The sequence below is a fragment of the Lygodium microphyllum genome, chromosome 15 (genome assembly GCF_053477565.2).
Source record: "Lygodium microphyllum isolate KBCC chromosome 15, Lygodium_microphyllum_v1.1.10, whole genome shotgun sequence".
Classification (NCBI taxonomy): Eukaryota; Viridiplantae; Streptophyta; class Polypodiopsida; order Schizaeales; family Lygodiaceae; genus Lygodium; species Lygodium microphyllum.
The window spans coordinates 121,261,516-121,279,706 of record NC_141149.1 but is presented as its reverse complement, the minus strand read 5'-3'; the positions used below and the strand labels follow the sequence as shown (position 1 = coordinate 121,279,706).

At 41.1% G+C, this 18,191-nt stretch overlaps 1 protein-coding gene across 1 annotated transcript; it reads right to left on the bottom strand.

Moving 5' to 3' along the window:
- Positions 1 to 2,548: 2,548 nt before the first annotated feature.
- On the bottom strand, positions 2,549 to 5,255 carry LOC148024994 (uncharacterized). Its single transcript, XM_087694689.1, has 2 exons — positions 4,453 to 5,255; positions 2,549 to 3,447 (listed from the first exon to the last, which is right to left on the bottom strand). The coding sequence occupies exons 1-2, from the start codon at positions 4,738 to 4,740 to the stop codon at positions 2,764 to 2,766; spliced, it is 972 nt and encodes a 323-aa protein (XP_087550815.1). The 5' UTR covers positions 4,741 to 5,255; the 3' UTR covers positions 2,549 to 2,763.
- Positions 5,256 to 18,191: the final 12,936 nt, after the last annotated feature.

The following is an 18,191-nucleotide window of genomic DNA, read 5'->3' as shown; positions in this document are numbered from 1 at the left end:
CATTAGTTTACCTTTCCCTAAAAGAGAGTAGGCCTTGCCACTGTAAGGATAGAACTTTGTGTTAGTCAATACCAACGGTGGCTAACCCACTTGGGTCCAAAATTGGTAAGGTAACATGTTGAAGTTGGAGCCTTCATCTATGAGGGTGTTGACTTTGGCCTCCTTAGTGGCATTCAAGCTAATTTGAAGGTATGCTAGTAAAATAACACCTTTTTTATATGTTTCTAGATTGCTACTTGCCACTACTCTAACATTAAAGTTTGAGCATTAAGCCTAAGGTACATGCCTTGTATGACTTTGTTGTGTAAGTCAAGTTTGCTACTAATACCAAGTGTTCTATGTCATTATGACTACCTTAATTGGGATAACAATCTATTTTGCCATTGATTCATATAAGTACTATGCTAACGATAGTATTTCTTTACCTTGGTGCCATTGAAATGACCAATTCTTTCCCCTTCCTCGGTTTCAAGCTCTATATTTATTGCATAGCTAATTGTGCAAACATGGTAGGGTTGTATGCCTCTAATTTAATTTTTTTGTTTATGGCCCTTGAGCAAGTACAAAAAGATGATATTTCCTGTATCGAAGATTCTCTTTCATACGTGCTTGTTGAACCCAGACTTTTATCAAGCCTTTCCAACAATTAGAGCATGTTGGCTAAGAAATGGATTTTAGTCAAACATTCTAGCTCAATCAAGAACACCCAAGCTTGGTTTCCTTCCCCTTATTCTCGTATTGTTATTTGCAAGTTGGGAATGAGAAATTCCACGGGCATTATAATATCAATTATATAAGTTAACCTAAATGGGGTCTAACCCATAGTTGTTTTGTATGTTGTTCTGTAGGCCCATAGTGCTGCCATGAGTTTATTACCCCAATTTGCTTAAGAAGTAAAAATTGTTTTTATTGTGGCATTTATTATGGTTTTGTTTATAGACTTAACTTGGCCATCTCCCTATGGATAGTATGGAGTTGATTTTCTACAAATGACAAAAACATTTAAAGTAAATGTTCTACCACTTTGTTTAATGATCATCATTCCCGTGCGAATCTTTTGAGGATCTAGCATCGATTTTACTTGTTAGTCATGTAGTCAAGAGCAACAAGCTTGGCTTGGCTTGGCTATTGTGGAGACTCAATTGCACGCATGAGAAGTAGCGAACCAAATGCGATGTAGACATTGCCTATGGGATTGTCCTAGAGCACAAGAGAGCTATGGAGGAGCCCTCAAAATGATATTTCACGACAAAGCAGAGACCATGGTCATCACTTGGGGGTGTAGCTTGAGTCACAAACAGAGTCCTAACATGTTGCTTGTGAGGATTTTAAGAGAAGCATCTAAGCACAAGATTTCCATTCGAGACTACTTGCAAGCATAGATAACCCAACGGTATTATCACAAATGGATACTAATTGTTAGTATTATAGCTTGGTATATCTAGACCGCAAGGTATGGCCACACTAGACCTTCAAGATGTGTCCATAACAAAGACTCTTTTAATGATTTGGATAGAGATCATCCACTTTCCACAAGATATCGGAGAGGATGCAAGGTGGTGAGAGGATAAGGAAGAGGAGAGAAGCCTTCCACCAAACTTGCGACTCAAGCACTCTCTTTCATATAATATCGTCCCTCAAATGGTCCAACACTAGCCCACCAAATTGGTGGCTCACACATCTATGGCATTTGTGATGAACTTATACTCTTCACAACCTTGTGCTTTGTTATTTACCTCATGGGGATTTCTCGAAGGTGTTAATGTTAGAAAATTTCTTCTCAAAATGAAGCAATTGAAACAAGATCCTTGCTACGAAAGATAGCTTTAGTCTTAAGGTTTCAAATGTATGCAAGAACCTATCAATGGAAAGCTTCTAAAATGGTCCAACAACTCACTAAGCTTGGGAGGTAAATTCGTTGTGGGTAGAAAAAGCATATACTAGCTTTGCTCACTCTATTCATTGGCTGAATCTTTCCATTACAAAGAAGCTAGTTGGGCTTAAGGACCTCAAGTAATTCAAAGTTTTTATGAGGCCCTATGGTGGAAAAAGTGTCTAGCGTGCAATCTTATGGGAACAACTTATATCTCGCAAAGAGGATGGTGGCGCAGGTTCAGAGCCTGTGCACAAAACGTCAATTTCAATTTCATTACTTAAGGGTTAGGAGCTTGACCTAATATGGTGTTAGGACCATAAGGGATAATCAACCGAGAGCAACTTACTAAGAGGGGATGAGAGGAGGTTCAGGTAGAAATATATCCTTTTCAACGGTCTATCCCATCGAGCTAGCATAATAGCATCATGCACTTAGAAACCAAATGCATTGAGAAGACAAGTACGTATTAGTGGAACTCCATGGAAGAGCTGACCTGAGAACTTGGCAGCGAAGGCCCAACAAATGCATGAACCTCCTACTTACATATAATTGTCAACAAAAGATTAATTGGACAGGCACATAACCAAATAATAGACTACAGTCTATTGCATGTAAAAAGTATCTAGGTGTCGTTGTTAATCATGTTATTCAAGCCAGCGATCATTAACGTTATGAGTACTTAACCTTAATTCATTATCTCATCAGGGATAGTCTTCAAAAATTAATGGGGCTAATCACACAACAAACGCAACAGAACGCCTCTACATCTGATTCATACAAAGATCTAATAATGATACACAGATTCAGTGCAAGATCCTGAATCTGGATCTTGCGGCAGGATTTGGATTTTTCCATCGGCTCTGCAGATCGACGCATGTTCTTATGTCTTAGATTCTTCTTCGGTCATATACAAATCCGCAGTGGGCACACAGAGAACTGTTGCGGGAGGAGAGGAGGCAAGGCACACCATCATTTTCCTCCTGTGTAATTTCTAACACTCTGTTCTCTCCATTGTTGCCATCATCATCTGATTCTTCTTCTTCTTGTTTTACTGGTGTTCCTTTCTTCACTTCAACAGAGTCGGCATCATCATCAGAATCATCTATACCTTGTTTTTCCTCTTCTTCAGATTCCTCTTCTTCTTCCTGTTTTACCGATGCTTCTTTCTTCTCTGCAACAGAGATGGCTGCATTGATGCTAGCAGAGCTGATCTCAGAGTGATCATCATCAGTGGCGATCAGAGGCAGCCATCCCCTCGATCTCATGAGATCCCAGTCCTCATCCAGCAGAGGAGAAGTGGCAATGCTAATGTTGACATCCTCACTAATCGATTTCATGTGCTTTGGATCGATGATGGAACACATCTTTGTTTCATCGCACACACCACTGACGCCCTCGGAGCTGATGTCTGAGAGCTCGTGGTCAGGGGAGGGCTTATAGGTAAGCTCCCACCTTAAGCTTGGGATTCCACCACAGGATTGCGATGATGAGGCGGTCTCGTGAAACGCTCTGCGGGGGTCATCGTACGACCTCCGGCAGCTTTTCCAGTCGATGTAGTAGACTTGACCACTCTGCACCCAAACAGCAAAAACAGAAAAATTTATAAATTGGCACCCACCGAATGCCACTTTACGCTTTGGGATATTTTCTTCATTAAATAATTCGGGGATAAAATAGAAATGTAATATATGTACTGCGCATTGACCTACCTTTGGGATGGGTAAAAAATGTTATAGCGGATACCTATAGGAATTGTTGGAAAGGCCCTGAAATATGTGGAAGGAACTTGGGAAGGTGTTCTCACCTTGAAAATTTTAGGAACATTTACAAACTCTTAAGGCCATCTGTGAACACTGTTTATGATCTCTTTGTGGCCGGCCAGCTGCAGATTCTGATCATTAATTACCATAAACTGTAGAATCCAGAGGAGGGCTTAAAAATTGGATTCTGAACCTCCTAACAGTTTTGTCTGCCACTATGTCTTGGTCCTGTCTTTCTATCACTATACAGAGTTCTACCAATTGCTTAGCTGACAAGCAATGCTAGTCAGAGAAAGACCAAGGATGATTTACAAACTGCAACGATAATATTACCCGCCTCTCTACATCTTTCCTAGAACCCACTGCAAACTTTTACAACATGCAACAGTAATCCTTCTTTTCCTCCTACTCGAGGATGTCAAATTCTTAAACATTAAGTAGAGGCGTTTACAGCATTTCAAATGCTGACCAAGGAGTAACACCCCAGCAAGCTTCAGCCCTCTAAGTAGATAATTACTGCTGATGCAGCATGGGACTAATCCTTTCACCTGTTCAGCAATAAGGGAATACTTGCTGGGACCTCCTTACGAGATGCCTCATGAGCAGGCTCACCTGTTTAAAAACAGGAGCTTTCCCCACTCTATAAGTAGATGATTACTGCTGATGACATGGGATTAACTCTCTTACACAATTAGTGAATAAAAGACTCCTAGTGCCTCCTGATGATATGCTTCATCAGAAGAGTCGCTGTTACCCGAATACTACAAAAGGGGAGATGGCATGACACAGAGAATGAGCAGACGAAGATAAACTTACCCGAAGGTCTAAGAATTGCTCCCATCCAAGAGGAAGGGGCAGCTGAGAGGCAAGGTCGACAATGTTAGCAGCAGCATTGTTATCCCCCCTGCTGATGGAGTCATCACCAGCGCTTAGTACTGTCATGCGCATGCGTTTGAAGCTCGCATTATCAAGCTCATAATAGTGATCGTGCTCGCTTGCTTCAACTTCTTCTTCGTCCAGGAATGCTGCCCGGCGCCCCCTCTGCAGGAGGCAGAGGTGCGTGTTGATGGCCGCCATAGCCTCGTCTGACCACTTGAGCTCCATAATCTGGGGGGGCAGGAACCTTGGAAGAGCAAAACACTCCAGAGACGGAGAGGCAGTCAGAGGAGGAATGGTATTCTGTCGCACATTGAGGAATGCTGAGGCAAAATGATAATGGAGGAGCAGAAGAGGGAAACGGTGGAGGAAGAGAAGGATATGGGTGAGAACAGAGAGAGAGAGAGAGGTGGTGATCAGAGGCAGGGAAGTGAACAAGAAGAAGACGACTGTGAATCACAGAATTGTACCGCAACTGAAAAAAGAGGAGAATCCAAGCTTTGACACAGAGAGAGAGAGAGAGCGAGAGAGAGAGAGAGAGAGAGAGAGAGTGGGGGAGGTTTACCAGGCAGGGTTGACGAAGCAGGACCGAGCCTGAATGTATAATTTATGTAGGACCGGGATTTAAAGCTCGGAGCAATTCGGGAACGACGAACCTTAATTGAGAATTAGAGCGAGGAAGGGTATACAAGGCAAACACCCAGCTGGATAATTAGTGACACAGAGAGAGAGAGAGAGAGAGAGAGAGAGAGAGAGAGAGAGAGGCAATTAAAAGAAGGGGGGTTCATGACAACCCAAGGGCATCCGAGGCGATGGCTGTAAACCATTGCCGCTCAAAGAAACTAACCCTTTGCTTAAAACTGAAACCTCAACTAATCCTTTTGAAAAGTTTCACCTTGTTACACATTCATAATAACTACTAGCAATTTGCATCACATCTCCCTTCGCCCCACACTCAATACAAAGGCATCCGCTGTCACCCAATTAGCAATGATCCAAGGCACAGAGCAGTTGAGAAACGTCTTACTTAGATGGCAACAAGTTTAAGGCCATACATCTTTCAAATACAGACTTTGATCATCTATATCAAACCCTCAACTTTGGAAATTAAGAGAGGAATGCATGCTTAACATGGAGGGGTTGCAACAACAAGAACTTCCACAGCACGTGATTGTTTTTCTCATTCAACTATATGCTTCGTATACAAATACCCCCCTTTAAAGAGCATTGGAGCCTTTACAACTATTGGTGGTGGACTAAATTGGGAAAACATAAAATGTCATTGTGAAAAACTACAAATGCAAACTTCAAAGGAGGGGCAAACCTCAAACTAACTAGTGCAATAGGTCCATCTCATTGTGTGTTGTTGATTTTTCATCGTGTTCACCATTGTTGACCTCTTATGAGTTTGGGGCTACTTGAGCAACATCCCCCATTATTCCAACTTGGATTCACTAAACACATTGCTCTTATCTCTCTCATTCAAAACTATAGAGAGAGCATATTCTTACATCATCTTTCAGAAGGGGTTTATCACGAGGCCTCACACCAAAGGTGTCACACAACACAATGGAAATCGAGGGCTCTATGCATTATGATACTACATCAAACTTTGTGAAAGGTAACACTCAATCTGAGTTATCACCATTGGCAAGAGATGATGGAGTTTTGCTTCATCTTGTTCCTCCAAACAATCCTCTCGCACATATACCACCAGCTCCACAAGTTAAAGGGCAAACTTATCTAAGAGTGAGAATATGGAGGCAAATATAACACAATTTCAAAGAAATCATTGCTTGATAAAGTGAAATTTTGATAGAATGCATACTGTTCCACATGTTTTGACATCCAAGTTAATACAAACCATTGTACTTTGGGGTGCTTATCTTTGTGCTCCTCAAACCATCCATGCAAAGTAGCCAATTCCACATCATTTGACATCCAAGTTGATACAAAACATTGTACTTTTAGCAACGCTTATCTGTGTGTGCTCCTCAAACCATCCATGCATAATAATTCGTGGAACTCTTTGAATAATGGTTTAAATCTCTCACATGGTACCATGTTAGGTGTGAGAACCAACATATCATATAGAAATTCTTTGTAATGTGTTTTTTTGTGGAATGGCTCGATCTCGCGAGATTGTGTGAGCACTGCAACTCGGAGGTATCGATCTCGTGACCGGTTGTAATTCACCCACCCAGGTCTACCAACCGGGCTATGGCTCATTGGCAAATGAGAGAGAGATTGAGCCAAATGTGTGCAAAGAGCTTTCCCTTAGTGTGATGGATTGGGAAAGAAAAGTGACCGGTGTGAATAAGTGCTGGCTAGAAAAGAGTATCCCGAAAAGGGAAGTTGATAGAGGGGGTGGCAAGCTAGGGCACGGAGGGTAAAGACACGTCACAACGTACGCACCTGAGGCCGTAATCAAATTTAATTTAATTGGGGGTGAAAACCTGGCACGTAATAAAAGCTAATTAAATCCGCTCTCATAGTAAACTGTTGCTTTGCAGAGCTGCCATCTTGTCCCCATCAACGGCCCAGATTTGTGCTGCAGCTCATCGACGGCCAGGCGCACATCCAATCAAGTGCCATCAACCCAATAATTACCAGGCCTTGTACGTGCTTATGAGCCGGTTTGTCAAGACTCAAAACCGCTTTAGGCTTTCTACATTTGACCCCGCCTCTCATCCCCCCCCCCCTAAAACCGCTCTACATTAAACCGCTCTCCGCCTAAGACCATTAGGTCCCCCTGCAATTGTCCCACTAATATATTTCGGAACCTCTACAAAAACTTTCAAACCTTGATAATATGCATGCTTTTCCTTAGTTTTTACATGGGTTTTTTCCATATAGTAGTTAGAAATAAGCATAGATTTTAGCAATTTAAAAAATCTTCTCCTCAAATATTTAATTTTTTTCCCCTAATTCAACAATTCACCTGACAATTCATGGGCTCCAAGCACTACAAATAAGACTTGACAAACTCGAGTCTTGTATTGGGTCTTGTTTTTTGATGAGTTACCTCACTTGTTGGGTGATGTAAATATCTCAATCCGATATTAATGCATAATTACATCTCTCACATTTATTTTTAAAAAACAATTCACTTGACAAAAATCCTTAGCCTTTTGAAAGCACTACTTTAGGGCAAAGATTGGCATTGCTACCACAGGTTTCACACCCTTTATTTTAGAGAAATTATGGGTTTTGCCACCATCCAAAGCTTTGGAAAAGCCTCCTTAAAGTCACATGAGAGGCCTCCTAAATATACACATTTTAGTTACTTTTCTCAAAAAATATTAAGTATTTGATTCAAGTGTCCAAATTCTTCCTAATTGTGAAACAAGAAGGATCGGTTGGATGGTCTAGCCAAACACATTTATGGAAGCCTAATAATTAGTTGCTCATCTCATAAGCCTCAATATCACAAAGGTTCAATCCATTGTTCATGAAAAAGGCTTTTAAAAGCTAATGTAAACACTCTCAACTTGAGACTTTTCACTTTTTTTTTTCGAAAGCTTTAAGTGCCATTTTTCTAAAATATAACAATAATGGTCTTAAATTTTACTTCTACAGGGCCTACAATTTTTTCAAAATATTGATAATTTACCTGAAACTCAAAATATGATTTTTTTTAACTGTAGGTTAGTTGCTTTATTGTATCATTGAATAAGAAAATCCCATGATATTGTATTTATGGAGAGAGTATTTGTTTGAAGTCAAACTCAAGGTCAATTCCAGTACTACACATGTGACATAAAAACATACTGGAAAAAGTGGTTGAAACTGAAGGTTTTTGTACTTACTCTCAAAAGTGCTTCCAAGACCACTTTTTTATGCCATGGTTTTGAGGTTAAGAATTTTGATATGTTCTTCCAAAAATGTTTTTGACAATATGCACATAACATGCCAACTACATACATAGGCATACTCTTTGAATGGAAGAACTTCATTCTGTGGGAGAAGGGTGACTTTTGTATGCTAAAAGTTCATAAATTTATGTTTACAATTGGATCAATCTTTTCAAGTAGACAATTATGGCTAGATGCATCCACGTGGGGAGTTATAGTTGCAATAGCAAATAGCCTACCAAAGTAGGCATAGCCTCTTATCAGGTAAAAGGCTTTATATAAGGGGAAGCAATTCGACCCCTGCGTGGAAACTATGCACAATTTGGATTGTTGAATATCATGTGCATTCTCTCTTCTATTTTTTGTAGTATTTTCCTCAAGTTAATACAAGGGTGTGCACTATCTCACATCATAGTACTTATGAAGCAGTACAATGTATGCATAGGGAATGCTCAATGCCTTTCATGGCACCCATTGCTACATTCATGAGTATTTCAGTATTGTGATTTTTAGGTGATTCTTATAATGGAATTGATATTGGTTTGTGATAGTTGCTCATTCATTTTTATTGTGTGCCTCATTCTTTTCTCATGTAGTATTACATAGGGGATTAACACTTTGCAAGAAGTTATTTCATTATCAGTTCCAAGCGAGGCCATGTTCTAACCTCTGATCACCCAAATGCAATATCCCAAATTATGATCTAGTTTGGTTCAAAAGGTTAGGTTTGATTCTTGAGTTGCTTGATTCTAACATACTCGAATAGGATGAAAGGAAGCTCTCCAGATTGATGATGAACAAATATAAGTTCATAGTAGCAACAATCCTTATCCTTGCCAACTTCTTTTTGTCCTCAATAACACTAGCTATAATAAGTAGATGTGACTAAGAATACAACAAATAGCAAGTTAGTGGCCGTATGAAGGCCGCCACAATGATCACTAATGTGCAAAGTATATATGTACGGGCCTATCTAACCAAGCTATTCATCATCAATTTTACACGTGTTGAGCTTCCCATCTCAACACTCCCCCTTAAACTCAATTGCATCTTTGCAACTCTAAGTAAGCTTAAAATCTACGAAGCTTCTCTACACACAACAATGTCGTGTCACTACATGGACATAAGAGTGAAAAACCCTAGAGTGCACCATCATCCGACTTTCTTATTGATCTAGAGAGTCAATGTCATATTAGTCATTAGTGTTAGTGTCCATAATAAGGATAGTTCCAAAATATGGGAGTTCTGGACAAGCCTATTTTTTATATTTTGTTTTCAACTAGTTTGGGAGATCTCATGTAGAACGAGCGGCTTTCGAATTCACACGATGCGTGATCATAGGTTTCAAGCAACAAACAACACTCTAGACTAAGAGGAAGAAGAAGAAGTGATCTGGGAGGATTCCTAATAGGTGTCCTGGGGTTTTACCCCTCTTTTGGAGCCATTAGATTTGCCATTTGAGTAGCAAAGAAGAAGCTAGTGTTTGGTGTGCGTTGTTGGTCTACCAAGGAGCTCCACGAGATTTAATGCTTGGAGATTGCTTTCGAGTGGTCCTAGACAAGGATGGGAAAACATTCAAGTACAGTTTCTAGTGAGGTTTTGCAGCAATTGGTACAAAATATGAATATGCTTATGTAGGTACAACAATAATAACATGTGATGCATACTTCTACTCAAATAGAAACTATTGTGATAAATGCTCTACATGCAGTAGAGCATGAGATGTTGTTTAATGGCAAGAATATACCTGTTTATTTGTATACCTATGCTCAAAAGATGGAGTTCTTTGGGATGGCTCGACTTGCATGAAGCCGATATTTTGCACGTGTCATTGTACATAAATTGAGAGCTCGAGTTACTGAATAATACATGCAAAAAGCTGAGGACTAGGTAGCTTTCAAGAAGACACTCCAAGAAGAATTTTACATTGAAGATACATGTTTGATTACCTACAAGACTTTCTAGGAGTGGGTTCTAAAACCCAATAAGGGTCTTGTGGCTACAAAGTTATTAAGAGAATTTGAAAGTTGGTTTGAGCACTTAGATCTTGCAGAATACTTGGCTCTTGCAAGTTAGAAAAAATTGAATTGTTTCTACAAGCGACAGATCCTCAGCTTCAGGAGAAGCTTGATGATTTGTTAAAGGATCAAACTACATAGACATGGCTTAAAACAAAGTGGAGACATGTTAAGGATGTTGTTACTACATTGGTGAAAAAGCATAGAAGAAGATAAAGATTGCATGTATCTAGCTTGCCCACTATTATGGGCAAAATAATTGATGTATTTAGTAAGCCACCTACTTCTATGTGGCTAACCCTATGGCTACACCTATTGTTCCCAATATTAGAGAAGATGTATTAGATAAATTGTTTAGAGGCATGTGGGATCTTCAGTTCAAGGTCGCAAATTTGAATCAAAAAGGACAAGAGGAAAGGGGATGGAGACCTTGGCATGACAACTCATCTTTTGAAAAGATGGCAAGATCCACACACAAAAAATGAGACTCCCTCTTGCTTTGAATTTTGGAAAGGGAGGTATGAAAAAGTTGTTGGAAGACTTGGCTATTCGAAATGCTTATGTGGATGTCCATGTTGCTACTTTTGGTTTACAGTTGGATGGAGTGCCTGGCCAAGTGATGGATTGTCCAAAGGCTGCAATATGGATACATACTTTGTATGCAGTTGAAAATAGAAAAGTTACTAATAGTGAAATGTCTCATGCAGGGCAAGACATTTGTGATATAAGTGGATGGGAATCTTCGATAGATGCATATTCAATGTATGTATATTGAGGAAAAGTGCAAAACATAGATGTACTTGTGGAAGAGAAATGGAAGAGATATGAAGATTGTTAACTCTCAAACGAACAAGGTGGAAAAGCCAAAAAATCTAAAGCAGAAGACAAGGCCAAGGCAAAAGTGAAACAGAAGACGAAGGCGCGCCAAGAAGAATTTGGAAACATAAGAAGTGCATAAAATTCCTAAATCAAGGAGAAAGGCGCACGAGAAAAAGCGCAAGTCAATACTTTTGTAAAAAATGCACAAGGTGCACCATGATTTATTTTAAGAGTGCCGGGCTCTCACCTTTGCAATTTGTAAAGGTAGATGGGTGGTAAGAAGGAAGTTAAAAAGATAGGAGGACAATGGGAAAAAGGGCCTAGGCCACGACCGGCCATGTAAAAAAGGGGATAAGGGGATGACCGCCAAAAAGGGATTTAGGGTTTTGTATATAAAGTTGAAAAGTGAGAAGCTCATTCTTGTGTGTGGCCAAAAGTAGCTCTCCTCTTCTTCTTCTCCTTCTTGTTCTTGCTTGCTTGAGCTTGTGCTTCAGAGAGGGAGTGTGAAAGTGTGAGGGGAGTGAGTGTGTGAGGGTGAGGGACCGTGGAGGAGAAGCTCTCCATCTTCTCCTCTCTTCTTCTCTTCTCTTCTCTTCTCTTCTCTTCTCTTGCTCGCGACAATGGATATTGGAGCGCGAAGCTTGAGGATGGAACTTGCTTGAAGCTTGCACTTGGATCATGGAGCTACCGGAGTGCTTGGAGAGGAGGTAACTCGATCGGGCATGGAGGTAAGCTCACTACACTCATAGAGATGGATGGCGTGTCCACTATGTGAGAGGTAGCCATTAGTGCTTGGCTTGGAATGCTTGAAGCAATAAGTGGTCCGTGGGTCTTGGTGGTTCAAGGCCTCTACATTTTGGTTTCATTGTTGGGACCAATGGATTCAAGCCTTGAGCGCTTGCGCACTTTGAATTGAGCATTGAAGTAGGGTTTTCCCCGAACCAGTGCTTGAGGTAAATAGGTAAGAAGTGAGGGAATGCCATATTTAAAGTAGAAAAAGAATGCTTAGAAATCTTTTCTTTCACTTGAAAAATAATAATGACATAAAAGTGCCATAACGTCTAGAAAGGTTAGTGATACATGGCACAAGTTCTGAGGTGACAACGATATACCCACCATAGGTGTGAAGTAAATTGCTCTTTATGCTTTGAGGAAAGGCCTTTTTAAAAGGAAATTTTGAACCACTAATCTCTTTCGTTGCTATAATTCACCAATGCAAGGTAGCTTCATCACAACTCAAAATTTTCCAACACCCAGCACACAAGGTAAGATTTTATCATACACACAAGGTCCCATGATGCACAATATTTGCTATACCCTTGGGCAAAAAAAAGAGGTTTTCTCTAAGTAATGTAATTTGATCTATAATGACGTAAATTTCTTTGACTAATCTTGGCTAGCTCTATATGATTTTTCATTTACAAACTTTCTCCAGAATTGTTTTCTCTGAATTCTCTCTGAAATTGTTTTCTTCGAATTTTCTCCAAATTTGTTTGATGTATGAAACACGAAAATGGCATCTATATTTCTTGCACAAGTATTCAATTAGTGTTTCATACCTCAAATTATGCAAGTGATCTTTCATGTATCTTGAAGTAAACACACTAGTTGAAAGGGAAGTGGAACCCAGGAGGAAGAAGCTTGGCGATGAGAGCTATGGCGGATGGAGAGTAAGAGCAAGAGAGAGAGTGAAACTCAAAATGGGAACTCCAACAACCACAATGTGTGGTCGGGCCTTCCTTTATTCAAACTGTCACTAAAAGAATAAAGAATAAGTGACTACGATGGGCACCCGCCACCTGCAGTGTGCAGTGGAGGGTATTGTCAGTGTAGTAATACACGGGCGGCTAGGCGGAGGTGCTTTTACCCCCAACAATCTCCCACTTAAAGGAAAATCTGCCCCAGTGAGAGAGAAAAAGAAAAAAACAGTACAATATGTACACATGTACAACAGGATGAGAAAAAAGACACCATCTCATCCAACGGCCATCAATCTCCTGAGAAAGGCAAAGCGCTTTGTAGTGAGGCTCTTCGTGAGCAAGTATGCAGGATTCTGCACAGTCGAAATCTTAACAAGGTCAATAGACTTGTCCTCAACGACCTCGCAAATGAATTGATACCTCGCCTCAATATGTTTCGTCTTCGCATGGAAGACCGAATTCTTGGCCAACTAAATGACACTCATAGAATCCGAATACAGTATAGGCATAGCATCTGTCATACCAAGGTCTACAATCAAACAGCCTAATCAGATAGCCTCCTTGCAAGCCTCTGTGGCTGCAATATACTCGGCCTTTGTAGTAGAAAGGGCCGTACACTTCTGCAACCTGGACATCCAAGAGATAGCCCCTCCAGCATAAGTGAACACATAGCCAGAAGTGGACTTCCTACTATCTGCATGTCTTGCATAATCAGAGTCAATGTACCCCACAACTTCTGTATCCTGGCTGCCATAGAAAATACACATATCTACTGTGCCCTTCAGGTACCTCATGATACCCTTCACGACATCCCAATGTTTCTTGCCAGGTGTAGCCATATAATGTGCCACAATCCCAACTGCAAAAGCAATATCTGGACGGGTGGCTATCATGGCATACATAAGACTGCCCATGACTGATGCATAGGGAATCTTGGCAATGTCGGCCCTCTGCTCATCTGTCTACGGACATTTGGCCTGTGAAACCTTCACATGAGAAGGTAATGGACAACCAATAGGCTTAACATCCTACATACGGAAGTGCTCAAGGACTCTATGAATGTACTCCCTGTGTGACAGATAGAGTAGTCCTTGAGATCTATCACGCATAATGCACATACCAAGTATATGAGAGGCTTGTCCCATATCTTTCATCTCAAAGCTCTTCTTGAGCTGAGCCTTAAGAGCATCTAGCTCCTCATGAGTTGTCCTTGCTAAAAGCATGTCATCCACATAGAGTACCAAAATCAGTAAAGAACCGTCATGGGCTTTCTTCATGTACAAGCACGGATCCATAGCACTGCGGTTGTAGCCCTGTGACTGCATGAATGCATCGAACTTATGGTACCATTCCTTAGGTGCCTACTTCAACCCATATAGACTCTTCTTTAACTTGCACACTAGGTGTTCCCTGCTAGGGTCGGCAAAGCCCTTAGACTCCTCCATGTAAATCTCATCATGAAAGTTCAAATGTAAAAAATCCGTCTTGACACCCATCTCGTACAAGTCTACGTCAAGCTGTGCAACCAAGGCCAAGACTAAGCGTAGGATGGTCATCTTGACCACAGGAGAAAAGACTTCATCAAAGTCAGCACCATGCTCCTGCTTAAAATCCTTAGCAATCAATCGAGCCTCGTATGCCAACTTGGGGTGTCCAGGGGTACTTTTCAGCTTGTACACCCACTTGTATGGCAAAGCCTTCTTACCCTAAAGCAAGGAAACCAAATCATTCTTATGCAACAAGTCAAGCTCAGACTGCATAGCCCTCTCCCAAGAGTGACAATCACCCCTTTGCATAGCCTCATCATAAGTGAGAGGCTCTCCTGCATCTGTAACTAGTACATAATCCATAGAGGGCGTAAAACGGTCAGGAGGTCGTCTATCTCTAGTCGAATGCCTCAACCCAGGCTCTGTTGCTTGATCGACATCATGTCTAACATCAGCATGTCTAACATCTGGGCCATGAGCATCAGGTGATGATGCACGCTGTCTAGGTGGCCGTGGAGCAGGCTGAACGGGAGCAGGTGGCTCCTCCTGAAAGATAACTCTGTGTACCTCAACCACTTTCTCAGGCTGCATATGCATTTTTCCCTCATGAAAGATGACCATAGCTGTGGATCACTTTCCGCGCTTGTGGATCCCATAGACGGTAACCCATCTCTCCTGCATCTCCATAGCCAATGAAAATGCATTTGATACTTTTAGGATCCAGCTTATTGTGTTTGTCCTTGGACACATGGCATAATGTCTCACATCCAAAGACACACAAATGATCATAAGAGGAGGGCTTGCCTGCCCATACCTCCTCTGCAATCTAAAAGTCAATGCCACTATTAAGTGACGTGTTAATGAGATGCACTGCAATAGTACCTACCTTAGCCCAAAAGTGTTGCGGTAAGCCAGCCTGGCTAAGCATGCTACGAACCCTTTCCTGAATGGTCCTATTCATGCGCTCAGCCATACCATTCTGGGGTGGGGTGTAAGGGGTGGTCAAGTGATGCTTAATCCCCACTCATCACAAAACTACTCAAAAGCACGTGATACATACTCATCCCCATTATTTGACCTTAGGCATTTTAGCCTTTTCCCAGACTGGTTCTCTGCTAATGCAAGCCAACGCTAAAATGTGTCTAAGACATCGGATTTTCTCTTTATGGGATAAGCCCAAACCTTACATGAGTAATCATCTATGAAAGTAACAAAGTACTTTGCCCCACCGAGTGACTAACAAGGCATGGGTCCATATACATCTGAGTGCACAAGAGCCAAGGGCTCACCCATGCGTTTCTTACCAAACTTTTTATGCATATTTCTAGTCTGCCTGCCATACAAACAATGATCACAAGAATTAAAATGCGAAGAGTCAAAAGACGGAAGATACTGCAAAGCATGGAGCATTTTCATTCCTTTAAGGGACATATGCCCCAAACGAGCATGCTAGAGGGATACATGGGGGATAGAACCCACAGACAAAACATGATCCAAGGTAGCTCCAGATACAAGTAAGGGATAGAGGCTGCCAGACTTGGCACCTCTTGCAAGGACAAGCCTGCCACAAGTAATCTTCCATGCAGAGTCTCCAAAAGACACAAAATACATTGTGTCATCAAGTTGTCCAGTTCACATAAGGCTGCAAGTCAACGCAGGTACATGATATACCTCATGCAAAACAAAAGAACTGCAGGAAGGAAACTGCAGCCTAACATCTCCAATGCCCACAATGTCAAGAGACCTATCATCACCAAGACGCACAGAACCAGAGATGGTATAATAGGGTGTCACATGAAATGATGCACCCGAATTTAGAAGCCAGCACTACGCATACATAGAATGTGTCTCAAAAGCCTATAAGGCATTGCATGAAGAAGCTGCAAGTATGTAATTGTCATCTGAGTCAATGGCCTGCATGACATTAACCTCTTCTATCTTCACACTAGACTTTGCAGGTACAATATTGTGCTCAAAAGACTTGTCCTGCACTTTCTCTTTTTCCTTTTCCTTGTGCTTATCATTGTGCATCTTATGGCACTGCGGCCTAATATGTCTCTTGGTGATATCCACTCTTTCAGTCAATTTTAGCAGTGATTTTAGTGCATTTTCTGCTAATTACAACAACCTGCAATTTTACTTTTTTGCTTTGATTTGGGATAGTATGACTGGTCATCTGAAAGACACAACTCTCTTTAACATTGCCAAGTTTGATGGTGCCAACTATGGGTATTGGAAGTCCCAGATATGGCAGGTTTTGGTGCAGAAGTTGCAGATTTAAACCCTTGCATTTCAAGGATGTTGAACCCGAGGATATGGATGATGATGTTTGGATGGAAGTTGATGAGCTATGCAAGTCTACCATTATCTTGCCACTCTCAGAAGAGGTCTATCATAATGTTGTTGAAGATAAGAATCAAAGTGCATGGGATTTATGGGAGAAGATTCAGGAGCTTTATGCGCAACAGAGTCCTGCGTCATAGATGTATTGGCTAAAGCAGTTAATGGACCTTCGCATGAAGGATGGGACATCCATATCATCTCATTTCAGTTAGTTTCATGCTATCACGAAGAATCTGTTGTCACATGGTATTGAGTTTAAAGACAACTTACACTCGTTGTTTCTGCTTGGCACCTTGCCTGAATCATGGGATGTCCTTCGTACTGCCATATGCACGAACAAGCTTGATGGGATAAAAATCAAAGATGTTGAGAGTGCTTTATTGACTGAGAAAATCAACAGGAGAAACAATGATGCTTCCCGCTCTTCACATGCATTGACCATTAGAGGTGGCAGGCATGGCAGGCATGATAATGATCATAAGGGCAGGGACTCTCAAAAGTCCAAATCCAAGTCACGTGGTTGCAGTAAGTCCTGTGGATGGAAGTCTGATCTTACTTGTCATTATTGTGGAAAAACAACCAAATATGACCAACAATAAGTATTACCCTCATAGAAGTGCTCAAAATCTGCACATTTCAGCTTGTTGGAATAAATGACAACAGCATGTAAAACTATTCCAAAGTGAAGCAATCACTGATACATATGTCATTGCAACTGCCAGGTAGCAAGATACATCCAACAGTGAGTGTCAAGGGGCAAGAAGATACCAAGAACTGTCAAACTAATAACCTGTCAGGCAAGAGACATCTCATAGGTCTAGAAGTCATGCATGTAATGGGTCTCGGGGTAAGAGAAGAGACCAATCACAAGCACAACTAATAGAGCAAGAAGCTCAATGCATAACCACCCAAAATGCATACAAAACCTACAAACCTGTGATAGAGATAGATGCCTACTCCAATAGGCGTATCAAATTAGTCCACTACAGATTAACTGCAAACATAAAGCTCTCAAGAGAGCAAATGCATGTAACTGTCCCACAAGCTCAAGCTCAAGTGTAAGTATAACTGTGTGTACATTCGAATATGCCAAGAGGCTCCCACTAGAAGTAAAGTCAAATGCAAATAGAGCAAGCAACGCTCAAATACATCGAGTACATAGCATTAGACATGCCAAATCCCAGTAGGTTACATCTGGAGCATAAATCCCAAGCTATCTCAGACCTGTAAAGCATAAGCCTAAAAGCAATCAAATATCATGTAATTGACAACCAAATGTAATGCCCAGTAGGTCCAAAATGCTCAAATACATCTGAAGACGAAGCTCCAAGTGACTGTCAAGCATGGGCAAACCAAGTGGCATCCATATCTGACCAAAGCATGAATGCAAAAAGCCTAAATGTCAAGCCATGACAATAGGCATAAACTGGTCCAAAGCATGCCAACTGAAGCCAAATG

Bases quoted from the DNA above. Each gene is read 5' to 3' on its own strand.
- LOC148024994 (XM_087694689.1), bottom strand. From the start codon at position 4,740: ATGGAGCTCAAGTGGTCAGACGAGGCTATGGCGGCCATCAACACGCAC. The intron at 3,448-4,452 runs GTAAGTTTATCT...GTTTGGGTGCAG, and splicing joins AGCAATTCTTAGACCTTCGG to AGTGGTCAAGTCTACTACAT.